The sequence below is a fragment of the Lissotriton vulgaris genome, chromosome 7, assembly GCF_964263255.1.
Source record: "Lissotriton vulgaris chromosome 7, aLisVul1.2, whole genome shotgun sequence".
Classification (NCBI taxonomy): domain Eukaryota; kingdom Metazoa; phylum Chordata; class Amphibia; order Caudata; family Salamandridae; genus Lissotriton; species Lissotriton vulgaris.
Window position 1 is genome coordinate 1614785850 of NC_141695.1, and position 20119 is coordinate 1614805968.

The 20119-nt window shown below is 46.9% G+C and overlaps 1 protein-coding gene across 1 annotated transcript in view; it reads right to left on the bottom strand.

Moving 5' to 3' along the window:
* The window catches only part of CDH22 (cadherin 22), a 1063019-nt gene that overhangs the window by 252345 nt on the left and 790555 nt on the right, over positions 1 to 20119 (bottom strand). Inside the window, exon 7 of the mRNA XM_086932547.1 lies at positions 2716 to 2852. Within this exon, the coding sequence (XP_086788673.1) occupies positions 2716 to 2852 (137 nt within the window). The remainder of the gene's footprint in view (positions 1 to 2715; positions 2853 to 20119) is intronic.

The following is a 20119-nucleotide window of genomic DNA, read 5'->3' on the forward strand; positions in this document are numbered from 1 at the left end:
TATTTTCGCAATTTTAGAAATCGCAATTATGTTGCGATTTCTAAAATTGCGATTGCATTTAAGAAATCGCAATTTTGCGATTTCTTAAATGCAATGCATGATTACTTCAGAATTGCGAATTCGCAATTTGGAAGGGGTAAATCAGCATGAAGTTGAACTTCATGCTAATTTATAGAACACTTTCAAACATGCAGTAGTTGCATATTTGAAAGTTTTAATTTACACACACACATGTCCTTGGGTCATGTGTGTGTGTAAATTGCACTTACAGTTCAATTTCAGGGGTGCAGGAAGGGGTTCTTTGAACCCCCCCTGCACCCTTGAAATTGCATTCACATTTTGCGAATCGCAATTTGAAATTCGCAAAATGTGAATGCCTTCCCATTGATTCCTATGGGCCTTTTGGCCCATAGGAATCAATGGGAAGGGTTTTCCTTAATTGCGATTCGCAAATTGTGAATCGCAATTAAGGAAAATTACCGAATCGCAAAATAATTTGCGATTTTTTGATGCATAGCATTTTGCGATTTCTTAATTGCGATTCCTTAATTTTCGCAATTAAGAAATCGCAAAATGTTACAATGATGCATCTAGGGGTAAGTGCCTTCTGTGAATACCAAAATGAGTAAGTGCCTTCTGTGAATACCGAAATGGTAGTAAGTGTAGGATTTTGTCTAAAGTTAGTTCTGTGAATCGGGCCCTCAGTCACTTTTGTAACACTTATCTCGAAGAAATATCCTTCCCGAAATGCAATACAAACCACCATGTACGTGTTTGCATTTCACTTAATTACTGGTCATTTTTCATAATTTCAATATTTCACGCAATTATGCGAAAGGAAATTTCGCAAATTTCGCACATCCATAATTATTTCTGTTTCAGGCAGTATATGGGGGCTCATCAGAGCAGCAGGAGAGTACTCAAAGCAGTTACTTTAGCATCATGCAAGCAGACTGGAAAGGTTGTTGTTTGGGAGATGGACCAGAGCAGAGGTTCATTATGCAGCAGACAACATGCATCATTGTAAGGTTTTGCGATTCCTTATTTGCGATTTTTAGGGAATCACAAATAAGGAATTGCAAAATGGGATGCATGATTTTATTCGCATAATATTTGCGATTCGGTAAAGATCGCAATTTTTACCGAATCGCAAATATTATGCGAATTCCTAATTGCGGTTTCGCAAATCCCATTGATTCCTCTGGGCCAAAAGGCCCATAGGAGTCAATGGGAAGGCATTTACAAATTGTGAATTAGAAAATGCGATTCGCAATTTGTTAATGCATTCAAAGGGTGCCGAGGGGGGTCCAAAGGACCCCCCCCCTGCACCCCTGAAATGTATTTTAAAGTGCATGTTTCACACACACATGTCCTAAGGACATGTGTGTCTGTAACATGAAAGTTTAAAAATTGCATTTTTGAGCATTTTCATAACTTTTCGCAAATTACCACGAGGTTCAACCTCGTGGAAATTTGCACCCCCTAATTGCTAATTCGCAATTTGAAAAACAATCATGCATTGCTTTTAAGGAATCGCAAATTTGCGATTCCTTAAAAACAATCGCATTTTTGGAAATCGCTAAAAATAGCGAATTTCACAAAAATGTATGATGCATCCCAAAAACTTATTTAGGAATCGCAAACGGCCGAATTTACCGATTCGCACCGTTTGCACTTCCTAAATAGGTTGATGCATGTGGCCGATAGTGTTTTAAAACAGCAGAAACAAATAAGTTCACATAATTCTGCAATAGTCGTCATCTACAGGCCAACTCTAGGTGGCAGCATTAAAAGTATAGGTGCACAAAATGTGCATATTTATTTTTAAAATAAAGTCAATGGATATCATGTGAAGTTATGCCTTTTAGAGCAAGCTGTAGTTTGCAGTATTTTGTCCGATTTTTGATAAGGACATGTTTTCCTCGTGAGATTCCGGCCAAGGTGAGGCTCACACAGAAAATGTCTCTTCTTGAGACATTTTCTTACCAAACCAGTCTATTACCTGCAAATGTTTTGCTCACTTTAAAAAGTTCAGTTACATTGCACAATGCGAAATTTAGAGAAATGTAGTTGAGGCAAAATTTAGATATTTCTACCAATTTCTCCAGTGTAATTAAAATTTCATCCAGGCCTAGTTAAAAAGGGGAATGATGTGACTAAAAGAAGAAAGAACCAAGACGAATTCACACAAGACCTCTTCTCCCTTGCTTTTCATGCGACAAAGATGTCTCAGTGAGTTGAGCGTTTGCTGCTGCTGCAGTGACTCGAAGGTCATCAATTCGAATCCCAACTAGACGGACTCCGCAATTTATGATTCTACAGTTGGTAAACTGAATACCCTTAAATTGTGTAACGCGTGTTATTTACAGAGGTTAGAAGTGGAGGAAGTGCAGCATGAAGCGCTATATAAGCAAGGAAGTTGCTATAGGAGAGATTTCACGAGGATTTCCTTGGATGTCTTGGAATACCCAGATACAAGACCAATTTATTACTTGGGATGTAAAGGAGGATAGAGGTCCCATGTACAGCCGATGAGTGTCATCATAGAGAACAGTTGTCAGACTGGACAATGAGTTTACAAAAAATGACAAGGTTCCTGAACATGACACCTGACCACCCTCTACTGGATGAAGACTTTAGGCAGAAGATGGGATTGCCCAAAAGCAGTAAAACCACATCTCAGACAACAAAAATTCACCACAGAAGCCTCCTTACCAGCTTCCTGGGCCAGGACAGTGAGGTTGTGCCAGCCAGTCGTCTCGCGGTCCAAAGTCTTCCCCGTTGTAATGGCGCCAGTGCTGGCGTTGATGTCAAAGATCCTCTCCACGTCTGAACTGCGGTCAATGGCGTAGCTATATAGGGGTGGAAAGAAGACAAGACCAGTGTCAGCCATGATGGACAACTGAATGAGTGTCAGACACATGAAGGAGATGTACAGGGAGGACAGCAAGATGAGGGTCTGGGATCAGGCTGGAAGGTTTAAACAGCTGGGCAAGAACAGGAGAACAATTCTAAGGAAGCAGCAGACAGGGACATGTCTTCAGGGTGTGTGTGGTGTCACAATCAACCTCTCAGAAATATGTCTAGGGTTGGTTGCCATTGTTGGTGGCTCACAACAGAGGCCGCGGTGAGCGGAATATATCAAAGGATAAGAGCATGTCCCTTGAAGGTTTATCCCAATGCATCCTACCCTTCCTACACAAACATGAAATAGAGTGGCTAGTTCATGCATTACCTCCTTGAGGAATGTCAATGTAATTAGTGAATACAGAAAAAGATTTCAGTTTTTTGCCTCTCACCATTCTCCATAAGAGGAGATGGAGCTTCCTTCACATGTGATTGGAAGGAGAAGATGAATGAAAAAAAATGGGGCATATTTACAAGCCCCTTTCTCCACCAGACCGTCACTTTTTTGTCGCTCCGGTGGCGTATTGCCATTTCCCATGTTTACAAGCTAGTGCTAAGCCACTTGACGTGGTTTAACGTCACCTTGTAAATATGCCCTTTTCCTCCAAGGTCATCTGCAGCGAAGTGGCGTGCAGTGGGTGATGCAGTGGGCATTTCACAGCGACACTCATTGCTTTTTGACGCAGCCTCAGATTTACAAAGCAGAGGCAGCGCCAAAAATGAACGCCAGGGAATACCTGGTCTTGGGAAACATCCTTTACAACGCAACTTTTACCACGCAGTGCTTTTACATCGCAACTTTTACAACGCAAACCATTACAACGCATTGCGCTGGGGGGTGCTCTAGGATAGGGAATAGATTTAATTTACTATCCAACAGCTTCCCTACTATCCACGGGGACTGGAGTTGGAATATTAAATTAAACTATTCACTATCCAGCACCCCTCAAAACTATGCGTTGTAAAGGCATGCGTTGTAAAACTTGTGATGTAAAAGCATGCGATGTAAAAGCATGCGTTGTGATGTCATACATCCCCTGGTCTTATCATGGCAATACGGGGATAAATTATTATTTTCTCCAAATTTATTTGCTCCTTCTATGTGGGCTGCATGTAATTGCCAAAAATTATTCTGTATGTGCAGGAGGTGTCCCTTCCTGCACGTAAACAAACGCCCCTGCAGCACAGGTACACTTGCAACATGGTTGCAGGGTGCCTGCGCTGGCGCTAGGCAGCTTTTTTGGCGGAAGTGATAGGGGAAAAACAGGGGTATGCTGTATTTTTGTGAATACTGCGCATCCCTGCATTTAATAAATGTCAGAGCGACGTTGCCAAAACTGGCGTGGCACTGCGCTCTGACATTTATTTGCAAATATGCCCCAACGTTTTTCTGTTCATTATCCATCTCTTTTTAGGGAGGTCTAGATGAGAGGGGAAGGAGAGAGAAGAACAAATGTACACAATATTACGTCTGAATGTTCTTTCTTTATTGATGAGTTGTGCTTACAGCCGCTATATGTGGAGAAGTGTGGCTCAGGGGTTAGAGGCGGCAGACCTGGAGCTTGAGTTTGGCCCTGGACCAGGGTTCAATTCCCCGCCTCGGCGGGTCTTGGGCTCAAAATTCCACGGACTCGTTAATTCTCGCTCCAGTGACATCTCGACTCACGGGTTCACACTCTGCGACTCTGGGCAATAGCTTGCTTAATCTCCACAACGGCCCCTCGCGGTGGGATGCCTGGCTTTCACCTTGTGGTTACCCTGCCAGGGTTATCTCACAGGGGAATACCAGGACGGGTTCCCTAAGCAAGCGCGGAGATGCCCCAGGGTAAGTCGTGCGCTATATAAGTTTCATTCATTTCATTTCATATATCTTTCCAAGCCTATATTTGGAAAATTAATATAGATGTAGATGTAACTATAGATGTTTTATTATTAAAGCGTTCTACTCTTGATCTCCCAATTCATTCGAGAAACAGCTTTTAAAAGCCCTTTAAAAATGTTATTTTAGGCCTTCAGTCCTATTATCTAATAGAAGTTTTAGCATGTGCTCAAAAATCCTAAAATTGACCTCCCTGTACATATATGTAAATAAGTTGGGCCAAAAAATGTGAAATGTGATTGTAGTAATTACTTTGCTACCCCCTTTTTTCCATCACTTTCCTTTTTAAATATTAGTCCAATCACAGTCTGTTGAGTGAAGCAGCTGATTAGTAAGAGAGTGCGAAATCGCTTAGATGTTCCCCCAAAATGAGTGATCATTTCATAAAATGTCACCTTTTGTATTGAAAAGTGGTTTGCTGCTAAATCAAGCTACTTTTTTTCACAGTCACGTGATATACCAGCAGAAGCATGTTTTGAACTGAAAATATCTCTTGGTGGGTAATTTTCTGAGTGAATCAGTCTCCTACAAGAGAACATTAGGCATAATTGTATAATGTAAAATTCAAAAAACGTCTGCAGATTTCACATAACTAAATTTCTAAATGTATTGAATTAAAGTGTCACAGAAACCACATGGGAGGGATGTTAAGGAGCAGTGGAAATAAGAGGTTGACAAAGACCGAGTAAAATCATGAGAAGACGTTTGGGCCTAGATGTAGGAAATTTTATTTTACCACTTCTTAAATACCGAATTTTACCGATTCGCTATTTAAGAAGTGGTAAAATAGAGGAGGGGGGGAATGTAGGTATTACAGAATCGGTAAATACCGAATCGTTAAGATTCGGTATTTACCGATTCTGTAAATACCGATTCGGTAATGCCCATTGATTCCTATGGGCATTGAAGCCCGTAGGAATCAATGGGCATTACCGAATCGGTATTTACCGATTCGGTAAATACCGATTCCAGCAAGGGTGCAGGGGGTGTCACTTTGACACCCTCTAGCACCCCAAATACAGGCATGTGTGCCATGTGTCACATGGCATAGGTGTGCATGCACACATGTGCATGCACACCTGGATTCGGTATTTTACCACCCAATTGGATTGGGTGGTAAAATACCGAATCAGAAAGGCCTTTGGGACTCAGAAGAGTCCCACCTACATCTAGAAGTTACTGAATCGGTAAAAGTACCGATTCGGCATTTTACCGATTCGGTAAATTTACTGAATCGGTAAAATTGGCCCCCTACATCCCAAATACCCATTTACCAGTCGGTAACGGCCGGAATCGGCCGTTACCGGCCGGTAAATGGCCACCTACATCTGGCCCTAGGAGAGGGCTTCAAGCATGAGCCCTCACCCCAGCATCCTCTGAACACAGCAGGATGGTGGTGAGGCAGACTGCATCTTCAGGACATATATATCATGAAGAATAAGAGACCTGGGATGCCCATTGCAGCCTGCCACCAGTACGGATTCCATTCTATCTTAGGGTCTAAATCCTGCTTGAGAAGAGTATATGGTTTTGTTCTATTCCAAGAACAGAAGGCCTCATTTATGAAAAGTGATACTCTGCTGCGTGAAAACAGCAATGCGTCACTTTTCATTGTGCCCTCCTTGCGACATGCTGGATGCGTCATATTAACAGTATGACGCATCATGTTGCAAGGAGTTACAGATACCTCAGTATTTCTGATGTAGCTGTGGGCGCAAACATGATGCATTGCTGGAGTGTGTCAAGAAAGTGATGCAACTCCATCAGTGGTTCATTTCACATGGCCAAGTCCCATTTTAAATGTGCCTGCACCAGTCTTACGCCTGCTGTGAAGCAGGCATAAGATATTGGCGCATTTGCACCCTAGAAGTGACGCAGTGAAATCTCATAGATTTCACTGCGTCACTTATACGAAGCTTACTTGCGTCAGAACGCCCACCCTGCATACATTATACCTGGCGCAGGTATAATGAGGCGCAGGGGTTTACAAAGTGACGCATTTACCTAGATGCGTCATTTTGTAAATATGATGCAACATGGCGCATTTTTTACCCTGCTGGTGAGTCACAAAAAGTGACACACCGGCGGTGCAAAAGTGACGCAAGGGCCCATAAATAAGCCCCAGAGTGTTCACCACTAGTAGAACTTTCACTGTTATCACAAGCGCAGAAAGAAGCAAGATTGGGTCATTAACTGAAAGGGGCTGTGTTAGACCTCATGGTCACAGGTTTGAATCCCGGCAGGTCCATCAAGCCTTTCAATCTTCTGGGGTCAATAAAATGAGTGCCAATGAGTTAGGTAACAATAAACATTTGTAATTTTAGCAACAGGAGACCCCAGAGTAGGTTGAACATGTGCTTTACAAATGCATATGTTATGATATGATGATGGTATGTTACATCAGTAATTATAGGGATAATAATTTATATAAGCTCCAATGCACAATTGCCTGTTCATAGGCAGGTGGAACTGTTTAAGGGGCCAAAAAAGGATTCGAAGAGCTCTATAAGGAAGGAATGATTGCCGTTAGACCATGTTTGAGCATCTTGACCCTACAAGGGTCTTAGGAAACCCAGATTTTATGAATGGTAGTTTAGAATGGTCCAATGATTCAGATACATAAGTAAACACCTGGAAGAGGGAGGAGACGGCCTCGAAGGTCAGGATTCCTTCCGTGGCACGGTTAGTGGTACTGGGAGGCGGGTCAGGTTTCAAACACAACCCACATTTGTTTTAATCAAAGAAGAAGTTTGACAAGTCGTTGCAAAGTGATTGAGGAGAAGCAGTTGTAGAGCCCATCAACAGCAAGGTAATGACGTATAATAGATTCCAGCGCCAATCTAGAGCAAAGTAATCGAGCCCTATGAATTCCAGCACCGATCTACAGCAAGGTAATGACGTATAATAGATTCCAGCACCCATCTAGAGCAAAGTAATCGAGTCCTATAGATTCCAGCACCCATCTACAGCAAAATAATGCAGTAACATATATTCCAGCGCCCATATACAGCTAGGTAATGCATTACCATAGATTCTAGAGCTCATCTACATCAAAGTAATTCAGCCCCATACATTCAAGTGACCATCTACAGCCGGTAATGAAGTATAATAGATTCCAGTGCCATCTAAAGCAGGGTGATGCAGTAGCACAGATTCCAAGAAAATGCCGTCGCATTGATACTAGAGCCTATCTACAGCAATGTAACTCATTACCATAGATCCAGCGCGCATTACGAGAAAGATAATGCAGTACCATAGATTCCAGCACCCATCCACAGCTAGGTAACACATTGCCAGAGATTCTAGAGCATGGGTACTCACAAACTTTCTCTCGGGCTGAATTTACAGTGTGGTTTGTGGTCGAGGACCACACCGTTGGAGGCGGGGTCAGTGGGGGAGGGGGAAGGGGCTAGAAAGAACAAAACTGTGACCATGAAGTTGAACACAGGCCCCTGCAGCGGACGCGTTCATCCACTGAACCAACAGACCAGCATACACACACACATCTCTCTTTCTCTCTCTCTCACTCTCTCTCTCTCCCTATCTCTCCCTCCCTCTCTCTGTCTCCCTCCTTCTATCTCTCTGTCTCCCTCCTTCCCTCTCTCTGTCTCCCTCTGTCTCTCTCTGTCTCACCTCTCTTTCTCTGTCTCCCTCCCTCTCTTTCCTTCCCTCTCTCTGTCACCCTCCATCTGTCTCCCTCTATCTGTGTCCCACTGTCCATCTCCCTCTATCTCCCTCCCTCTAAATGCCCTCTGTCTGTCTCCCTCCCTCCCTTTGTCTGTTCCATCCATCCCTCTGTCCCCCCTCCCTTCCTCCTTTCCTCTATCTCCCTTCCTCCCTCTGTCTGTCTCCCTCCCTCCCCCCTCTGTCTGTCTCCCTGTGTCTGTCTCCCTCTGTCTGTCCGTCTCCCTCTGTCTGTCCGTCTCCCTCCCTCTGTCTGTCTCCCTCCCTCCCTCTGTCAGTATGTCTCCCTCCCTCTGTCTGTCTCCCTCCCTCCCTCTGTCTGTCTCCCTCCTTCCCTCTGTCTGTCTGTCTCCCTCCCTTAGTCTGTCTCCCTCCCTCTGTCCGTCTGTCTCCCTCCCTCCCTCCCTCTGTCTGTCTGTCTCCCTCCCTCAGTCTGTCTCCCTCCATCTGTCTGTCTGTCTCCCTCTGTCTGTCTGTCTCCCTTCCTCTGTCTGTCTGTCTCCCTCCCTCTGTCTGTCTCCCCCTCCCTCTGTCTCCCTCTCTCTGTCTGTCTCCCTCTGTCTGTCTCCCTCTCTCCCTCTCCCTCTCCCTCTCCCTCCCTCTGTCTGTCTCCCTCTCTCCCTCTGTCTGACTCCCTCTGTCTGTCTGCCTCTCTCCCTCTGTCTGTCTCTCTCTGTCTGTCTCCCTCTGTCTGTGTCCCTCCCTCTGTCTCCCTCCCTCCCTCCCTCTGTCTCCCTCCCTATGTCTGACTCCCTCCCTCTGTCTGTCTCCCTCCGTCCCTCTGTCTGTCTTCCTCTGTCTTTCTGTCTCCCTCTGTCTTTCTGTCTCCCTCTGTCTGTCTCCCTCTGTCTTTCTGTTTCCCTCCCTCTGTCTCTCTGTCTGTCTCCCTCTCTCCCTCTGTCTGTCTCCCTCTCTCCCTCTGTATGTCTCCCTCCCTCTGTATGTCTCCCTCTGTCTGTCTCCCTCCCTCTGTCTATCTCCCTCTGTCTGTCTCCCTCTGTCTTTCTCTCTCTGTCTGTCTCCCTCTGTCTGTCTCCCTCTGTCTGTCTCCATCCCTCCCTATGTCTGTCTCCCTCTCTCCCTCTGTGTCTCTCTGTCTGTCTCTCTCTGTCTGTCTCTCTCTGTCTGTCTCTCTCGCTGTCTATCTCTCTCGCTGTCTGTCTCTCTCGCTATCTGTCTCTCTCGCTGTCTGTCCCTCTCGCTGTCTGTCTCTCTCGCTGTCTGTCTCTATCGCTGTCTGTCTCTGCCTCTATCTGTCTCTGCCTCTATCTGTCTATCTGTCCCTGTCTCTGACCCTATCAAGCTCCGTCTGCCCCTGTCTCTATCTGTCTCTGCCTCTGTCTGTCTCTGTCTCTATCTGTCTTTATCTGTCTCTATCTCTATCTGTCTCACCTCACCCAGCTCTCACTCCATGCTGCCCTCTGTCACCTCACCCGGTTCTCACTCCCTGCTGCCCTCCCACCTCACCCGGTTCTCACTCACTGCTGCCCTCCCACCTCCCACACCCAGGTTCTCACTCCCTGCTCTGCCCTCCCACTTCACAGGGCTCTCACTCCCTGCTGCCCTCCCACCTCCCACACCCAGGATCTCACTCCATGCTCTGCCCTCCCACCTCCCTCACCCGGGCTCTCACTTCCTGCTCTGCCATCCCACCACCCTCACTGGGCTCTCACTCCATGCTCTGCCCTCCCACCTCCCTCACCCGGGCTCTCACTTCCTGCTCTGCCATCCCACCTCACAGGGCTATCACTCCCTGCTCTGCCCTCCCACCTCACAGGGCTCTCACTCCCTGCTCTGCCCTCCCACCTCACTGGGCTCTCACTCCCTGCTCTGCGCTCCCACCTGTCTCTGACCCTATCTAGCTCCGTCTGCCCCTGTCTCTATCTGTCTCTGCCTCTGTCTGTCTCTGTCTCTATCTGTCTTTATCTGTCTCTATCTCTATCTGTCACACCTTACCCAGCTCTCACTCCCTGCTGCCCTCTGTCACCTCACCCGGTTCTCACTCCCTGCTGCCCTCTGTCACCTCACCCGGTTCTCACTCCCTGCTGCCCTCCCACCTCACCCGGCTCTCACTCATTACTGCCCTCCCACCTCCCACACCCGGGCTCTCACTCCATGCTCTGCCCTCCCACCTCCCTCACCCGGGCTCTCACTTCCTGCTCTGCCCTCCCACCTCCCACACCCGGGCTCTCACTCCCTGCTCTGCCCTCCCACCTCCCACACCCGGGCTCTCACTCCATGCTCTGCCCTCCCACCTCCCTCACCCGGGCTCTCACTCCCTGCTCTGCCCTCCCACCTCACCGGGCTCTGACTCCCTGCTGCCCTCCCTCACCCGGGCACTCACTCTCTGCTTTGCTCTCCCACCTCCCTCACCCGGGCTCACACTCCCTGCTCTGCCCTCCCACCTCCCTCACCCGGGCTCTCACTCCCTGCTCTGCCCTCCCACCTCACCGGGCTCTGACTCCCTGCTGCCCTCCCACCTCACCGGGCTCTGACTCACTGCTGCCCTCCCACCTCCCTCACCCGGTCTCTCACTCCCTGCTCTGCCCTCCCACCTCCCTCACCCGGGCTCTCACTCCCTGCTCTGCTCTCACACCTCACCCAGCTCTCAGTTCCTGCTGTCCTCTCTCCCCCCCCCCGCCCCTGTGTGTCAGCCTGGCTGACAAAGCCTCCTGGGAACCCCAGTACTTCACAGGTCTTTAAACAACCATTTTCCGCACTGCTGCTCCAAGAGGTGTTTGCTGAGGTTTAAAAAAAAAAAAAAGTGCGATGTCTCAAGCTCCACGGGCCGCCACTGAAGGCTTGCCGGGCCGCTACTGGCCCGCGGGCCGTACTTTGAGTACCCCTGTTCTAGAGCAAATCTACAGCAATGTAATGCAGTACTATAGATTCTACAGCCCATCTACAGCAAGGAAATGCAGTCCCAAAGATACGAGAGCCCATCCACATCTAGGCAAAACATTATCATAGATTCTAGAGCCCATCTACACCAAGGAAATGCAGTCCCATAGATACTAGAGCCCATCTACAGCAATGTTATGCAGTGCAATAGAGTCTAGAGCCCATCTACAACAAGGTAATGCAGTCCCATAGACACTAGAACCCATCTTCAGCAAGGTAATCCAGTACAATAGATACTAGAGCCCATCTACAGCAACAGAATGCATTACCATAGATCCAGCGCTTGTAATTAGAATGATAATACAGTACCATAGATTCCAACTCCTATCTACAGCAGGATAGCACAGTCCCATAGATTCTAAAGCCCATCTACAACAAGGCAATGCAGTACCACAAATTTCAGCACCCATCTACAGCAAGGTATTGCAGTCCCATATATACTAGAACCCATCTACAGCAAGGTAGCACAGCCCCATATATTCTAAAGCCATCTACAACAAGGCAATGCAGTACCACAAATTTCAGCACCCATCTGCAGCAAGGTATTGCAGTCCCATAGATACTAGAACCCATCTACAGCAAGGTATTGCAGTCCCATAGATACTAGAACCTATCTACAGCAAGGTAATGCAATCCTATATATACTAGAACCTATCTACAGCAAGGTAGTGCAGTCCCTTAGATACTAGAACCTATCTACAGCAAGGTAATGCAATCCTATATATACTAGAACCTATCTACAGCAAGGTAATGCAGTCCCTTAGATACTAGAACCTATCTACAGCAAGGTAATGCAGTCCCTTAGATACTAGAACCTATCTACAGCAAGGTAATGCAGTCCCATATATACTAGAACCCATCTACAGCAAGGTAGCACAGTCCCATTCTAGAGCCCATCTACAACAAGGCAGTGCAGTACCAAAGATTCCTGTGCTCATGATTATAAAGATAATGCAGTCCCATAGATTCTAGAGTCCTTCTACAGCATGTTAACCGCATCCGTGCGGCGCGAATTCCCCGCCCATGCTGACTCCGCCTTGCGCGGGCGGAGTCATGACGGAACGGTTCCGTCATCAGCACAGCTCAGCCGATGCTGATGACGGAACCGTTCTGTCATCAGCATCGAAGGGGTTAAAGAAGTACAATAGATTCCAGCGCCCATCTACAAGGTCATTCAGTACAATACATTCCGGCCCTCATCTACAGCAAGGTAAGGCAGTACAATAGATTCCAGCGACTATGCATAGCAAGGTGATGCAGTAGCATAGATTCCAGGGCAAATCTTCAGCAAGGTAACACAGTACCATGGATTCCAGAACTCATCCACAACAAGGTTAGGCACTACCATAGATTCCAGCGCCAATTTACAGCACGGTAATGCAGTACCATAGATTGCAATTCCCATCTACAGTGAGGTAATGCAGGAGCATAGATTCCCACACCCATCTACATCTAGAAGAAGGTAATGCAGTAGCATAGGTTCCGGCACACATTTACAGCAAGGTAATGCAGAGGCATGGATTCCAGTGCCCATTTGCAGCAAGGTAATGCAGTACCATAGATTCCGCATCCGGTGATAAGGTAATGCAGTACCATGGCTAGCAGCACCCTTGTACATCGACAGAAGCAATATCATGAAGGCAGTGCACGCCAATAGAGAGAGAAGGCATGTCCTAGTAGAACAGTGCATATCTAGCGAAAGAATGCAGCTCATCAATAGCAGTGCCCAGTAAAGGCGAGAGAGTGCAGTATCATGGATAGAAGCCCCCTTATTCTGAGAATTGAGGCAGTGCATGGATAGCAGCGCCAATCTACAGCAAGTAAATACATTGCATTGGATAGCAGGGCCCACCTGCAGCAACAGACTGCAGGGCTATAGATGGCAGGTCCTTTCTACAGCGTGAAAATGCAGTACTGGGGATAGCAGTATCCTTCCTTTACAAGTGAATGTTTTTGTTTGAGCATCAGTGCTCATCTACATCGAGACAATGTTGAGTCAACAGTGCCCATCCAGGGTGAGATAATGTTTTACTCTGGGTAGAGTTCTCATCTACAGTGCAATGAGGCAATGCTGTAAACAGCAGTGCCCATCTGCAGGGAGGACTTGCAGTACTCCGAGCAGCAGTGTCTACATCCAGCGAGAGTGCAGTACTGCGAACAGCTGTGCCCATCTGCAGGGAGGACTTGCAGTACTCCGAGCAGCAGTGTCTACATACAGCGAGAGTGCAGTACTGCGAACAGCTGTGCCCATCTGCTGCGAAAGAACGTAGTATGATAAATAGCAATGCCCATCTCCCTAGAGAGAATTTGGTACCATCAATAGCAGTGGCCATCAACGGCAAAGTATTGCAGTGCCATGAATTCTAGCATCTGTTTATAGGATGTCAATGTTGTACCATACATTTGAGTGGCCATTCTTAATAGGGTAATGCTGTAGCATGGGTTAGCAGCACCCTACTGCAGCGAGAGAAGGTGTGCCATGGAAAGCAATGCCCATCTATAATTAGAGAATGCAGGACCAAGTAAAGCAGTGCATATCTAATGAGACAGTGTGGTACCTAGATAGCAGTGCCCATTTACAGTGAGAGAATACAGTAGTAAATAGCATTGCCTATCCACTGCGAGAAAATGCAGTGCCATGGAGAGCAACGCCCTTCTGTACCGTAAGAATGTAGTGTAAGGACAGCAGTGCCTTTCTACAGTGGGCACTAAGGGTAACAGTACCAGTTTACAGTGGAAAATCCAGTGCTGTTGGATATAAATAACCAAAGAGAATCCACTAGTGGGTCAGGGTGATCCCTACAATGGTGGGGAGCATGTAGTGTTCTTAAAATACCCCTCACACACCAAAAGGACCCTTGGCATCATGCTTCATCATTGGGGTCTTCGCACCCCTCTATAGGATGCAGCGTGCTACTACCTACGACTACGCGGGAGCACTTTTACCAATGAGTATGTGTGGTGTGTGTGAGGTAATTTGTAAGGGTAAGTGAGTGGTGGGGTTCGAAGTGACTATAGTGATGGTTAAAAAGTACCTGGCTCGTGGGGTGGACTCACAAAAAACCTTTAATGGGCCCCCGTGCTGGTACCTTTTAAAAAGACTGAGTTTGGAGGTTTTTATGTACTGCAATGTACATCACCTGCTGTGTGCTGTTGGATAGCCAAGCAATTCTCCACTGACATGATGCAAAAAGATGCACAACGGTACAATTCTACAGTGAGAGAATGCAGTGCCACTGATACCGCTGCCCTTTCACACTGACATAATGCAGTACAGTTTATGACAGTGGCATTCTACAGTAATACAAAGCAATGCCCTCCTACAACAATTGAATGCAGTGCCATGACTATCAGTACCTGTTTACAGTGACAGAAGGTAGTACCATGGACAGCGGTACCTATCTACATCAACAGAATGCAATGTCATGGACAGCAATACCCATCTACAAGGATAGCATGCAGTACCATGGACAGCAGTACCCACTCACAGAAGATAGTACCATTGACAGCGGTACCTAACTACATCGACAAAATAGAGTGCCATGGACTTCAGTAGCCATCTACATGGGCATCATGCAGTGCCATTGACAGCAGTACATATCTAGACCAATGGAATGCAGTACCTTTGGCAGTAGCACCCATTTGCAGCAACAGCATCGACAGTGACAGAAGGTAGTACCTTTGACAGCGGTACTTTTCTACATCAGCAGAATACAGTACCACTGACATCACTACCTATCTTCAGGGACAGCATGCAGTACCATGGACAGCAGTACTCATCTCTAGGCAGTGCCATGAACAGCTGCACATATCTACACCAATGGAATGCAGTACCACTGATAGCAGCACCCATCTACAGCGCCAGCATACAGTACCATGGATATTAGTACCAATTCACAGTGCCAGAAGATAGTACCATGGGCAGCTGTACCTTTTTACATCAACGGAATACAATACCATGGACAGCAGTACCCGTCTACAGGGGCAGCATGCAACACCACGGACATCCGTACATATCTACACTAATAGAATGCAGTACCATTAGTAGGAGCACCCATCTCCAGCGACAGAATGCTGGGCCATGGATATCAGTACCCATTCACCGTGATAGAAGGTAGTACCACGGACAATGGCACCTTTCTACATTGAAAGACTACAGTCCTGTTGACAGCAGTACCCAGCTACAGGGGCAGCATGCAGTACTATGGACAGCGGTACAAAAGGGGGTGGTGATGGACGGAGCATCTGAATCAATCAAACAATCTTTAGCCCACTCCGCCACCCCAGTTCAGACATGGCTATATGCAAATCAGTCTGACCCTGTGCCTCATGGGAACAGTCCAGCCCGAACTGCCAAGCCATGTCGTTCCTGGACCGGAAACAGTCTTCCGAGGACCGGTTTCTGGTATTCCAGCCGTCTTCAGCCCGGCTTGCTAGAATCCAGTGGCAAAGTGAGCAAGGGACTCACGTCTGAGCATACCCTGCCACACTTATGGCGGCCAAAAGCGGTACAAAAGGGGGGGGGGGGTACTATGGACAGCAGTACCCATCTTTACCTAAAACATGAAGTACCATGGATATGAGTGCATATCTACGCCAATAGAAGGCAGTACCATTGGTAGCAGCACCCATCTGCAGTGACAGGATGCAGTACCATGGATATCATCACCCATTCACAGTGACAGAAAGAAGTACCCTGGACAGCAGTCCCCATCTATAGCTACAGCATGAAGTGCCATGGACAGCAGTGCCCATCCATAGCTACAGCATGAAGTGCCATGGACAGCAGTGCCCATCCATAGCTACAGCATGAAGTGCCATGGACAGCAGTACCCATCTATAGCTACAGCATGAAGTGCCATGGACAGCAGTACCTATCTATAGCTACAGCATGAAGTGCCATGGACAGCAGTGCCCATCCATTGCTACAGCATGAAGTGCCATGGACAGCAGTGCCCATCCATAGCTACAGCATGAAGTGCCATGGACAGCAGTCCCCATCTATAGCTACAGCATGAAGTGCCATGGACAGCAGTACCTATCTATAGCTACAGCATGAAGTGCCATGGACAGCAGTACCTATCTATAGCTGCAGCATACTGTACCATGGATATCCGTACCCATTCAGTGACAAAATGTAGTCTCATGGACAGTGGTATCTATCGACCTCAACATGATACAGTACCATGGACTGCAGTACCCATTCACAGTGCCAGAAGATAGTACCATGGACAGCGGTACTCAACTACAGGGACATCATGCAGTACCATGGACAGAAGTACCCATGTATAGCGAAAGAATACAGTACCATGGACATCAGAACCCATTCACAGTGACAAAAGGTAATCTCATGGACAGTGGTATCGATCTCCCGCAACATAATACAGTGCCATGGAGAGCAGTACCCATTTAAAGCTATTGCTAGCGGTACCATTTACAGCAGTACTCCTGTACAGCAACACAGTGTAGTCCCAGGGATATCAGCACCACTGAAATTACTTCATATTTCACCAAATGAATTCACCACTAATCCTTTGTAGGCTTCCTGAATAGCGTGCGTCAACAAGCGCTATATAAATACAAACCTTTGTCCTCCTCTATCCTTCCACTATCATTCCAAATCCAAATAACTGACTAACCTATCCACCACTTAAAATGTATTTGCATGTTTCACTATACTAATTCAACACTAATCCTCTATGGGTCCCGGAGTAGCGTGCTACTCGCCGAAAAAGCACTTTGACGCCTCGTAAGGGGTAGTGAGCGCTATATAAATGCAATTACAATTCAATACAATACCCATTCACAGTGACAAATGCAGTCCCATGGACAGTGGTACCTTTCTACATCGACAAAATACAGTATCATTGAAAGTAGTACCCATCTACAGGGACAGCAGGCAGTACCAAGGACAGCAGTACATATCAACGCCAATAGACTGCAGTACCATTGGTAGCAGCACTCATCTGCAGCAACAGCATGCAGTGCCATGAATATCAGTACCCATTCACAGTGACAGAAGGCAGTACTATGGACTGCAATACCTATCTACAGCGACAGAATACTGTACCACGGAGAGCCGTATCCATCCACACAGAAGAATACAGTTTCATGGACAGCAGTACCCATCCAGAGTGACAGAATGCCGGACCATGGATAGCAGTACCCATTCACAGTGACAAAAGGTAGTCCCATGGACAGTGGTACCTTTCTATATCAACATAATACAGTACCGTGGATAGCAGTCCCCTTCTATAGCTACAGCATATAGTATCATGAACAGCAGAACCCATCTATAGTTACAGCATGCAGTCCCAGAGACAGCAGTACTCATGTACTGCAACGGAAAGCAATTCACGGTGGTATAAAGTAGTGCCATGGACAGCGGTACCCATCTACAGCAGCAGAATACAGTCCAGTGGACAGCAGTACCCATCTAGAATGACAGAATATAGTACCATGGACAGCATGTAGCACCCTGGAACGCAACACCCATTTGTAGCTACAGCACATAGTGCCTTGGACAGCAGTACCCATCCATAGCTGTATAATCAGTATCATGGACAGCAGTACCCATCCATAGCTGTAGCATTCAGTACCATGGACAGCAGTACCCATCCATAGCTGTATAATCAGTACCATGGACAGCAGAACCCATCCATAGCCGTATATTGCAGTACCATGGACAGCAGTATCCATCCATAGCTGTAGCATTTAGTACCATGGACAGCAGTACCCATCCATAGCTGTCTAATCAGTACCATGGACAGCAGTATCAATCCATAGCTGTAGCATTTAGTACCATGGACAGCAGTACCCATCCATAGCTGTATAATCAGTACCATGGACAGCAGTACCCATTCATAGCTGTAGTATTTAGTACCATTGACATCAGTACCCATCCATAGCTGTATAATGCAGTACCATGGACAGCAGTATCCATTAATAGCTGTAGCATTTAGTACCATTAACATCAGTACCCATCCATAGCCGTATAATGCAGTACCATGGACAGCAGTATCCATCCATAGCTGTAGCATTTAGTACCATTGACATCAGTACCCATCCATAGCTGTATAATCAGTACCATGGACAGCAGTATCCATCCATAGCTGTAGCTTTTAGTACCATTGACATCAGTACCCATCCATAGCTGTATAATCAGTACCATGGACAGCAGTATCCATCCATAGCTGTAGCATTTAGTACCATTGACATCAGTACCCATCCATAGCTGTATAATCAGTACCATGGACAGCAGTACCCATCCATAGCTGAAGCATTCAGAGCCATGAACAGCAGTACCCATCTATAGAGACATCGTGCAATAGCATGGACAGCAGTACTCAGGTATAGATACAGCATGCAGTACCATAGACAGCTGTATATATCTAGATGGACAGCATGCAGTACCAATGACAGCAGTATGCATCCATAGCTGCAGCATGCAGCACCATGTAAAGCAGCGCCCGTCTATAAATGCAGCATGCAGTACTACAGATTGCAGTACCCACCCGTAGCTGCAGCTTGAAGAGCCATGCATAGTAGTGCATTTTTACTGCGAGTGAATGTAGTGCATGCACAGCGGTGCCCTTCAACAACTGAGAACATTCATTAAGCTGCATAGACTGCAGTTCCTATCACCAGCGAGTGAATGCTGTATATGGGTGGCGGGACCTTTTTCAAGCAAGACTTTCTGTCCTATGGACAGCGGTGAACGGGTGCAGACAGTTTCCCCTGCACCACATGCTGATACCAGTGTGATAACTTTCCTATGAAGTGTTTTAGCTCAAGCGCAAGTCTTTCATTTTTTTTTAGAAAACAAGGGTGAAATGGAGTTTAATTGCCCAAAGTAGCTAAGTAGATGGGTATATCACAGCTCACAGGAGACGTATAGCGGTTCCTCACGGGTGTCTTCTGAAGCTGACTTGCATCCCACGGCTTTTTTTTTTCCTGACACACACTGACAAGGCTGACTGGGTGCCCGGTGGCGCAGCAAGGGGCGATGTGCCCTAAAGCAAGTAGGGCTCCTTTTTATGGAGTATAAACTAGCCTTCACTATAGAGCCCCTAATCCCCGGGGGCACTACTCTTTCTGCTCCAATGATAACTATGCCCATTTCACTTCATGCACCCCGCACCCCGCCCGAGGTGGCACTCAAACACTGCCACCTCTCTTCCTTTTCAAGTTGAATCTTCGCTTTCTGAGATTCCTTCACTGGCTCACCCATTTTGTTTGTGTGCTCTTCGGCAAGCGTCCCCTTATATTCCCCAGGTCTGTGGACTCTATTCTCACTTCTAGTAGCAGTTTAGCTTTCATTGGTAAAGCAGGTACAGTTGCACCGGGACCAAGAACCCCCAGGAGCCTATTGAAACCTGATAATTGCTGCATTTTACTACCCCAACAGCAGAGGAATGGGCCGTTTTCCTTGTTTGAAGGTGCGCCCGTGGCAAACTCGCTGCGCTGCTGATTGCTGGCCATTTAGCTTGTTCTGATCCATCGGACACAGCCTTCCTTCGACTGTCTCTTGTCCTCTCCTTTCCACAGGTCGCCATTCTATTTCCAACCCTCCCAGCTCTGAGGCACCCATCTTCCTGGCATTTGCCCTTTCCGTGCATTAATTGGCATTTGCCCTCTTTGCCTTGTTGGCGCTTTTTTTATGCGTCACCATGTGACCTTTTAACCCCTGCTCCCTAAACCCCACGTCACCGCTTCAGGCAGACTCTCTTCCACCTCCTACACCCTGCC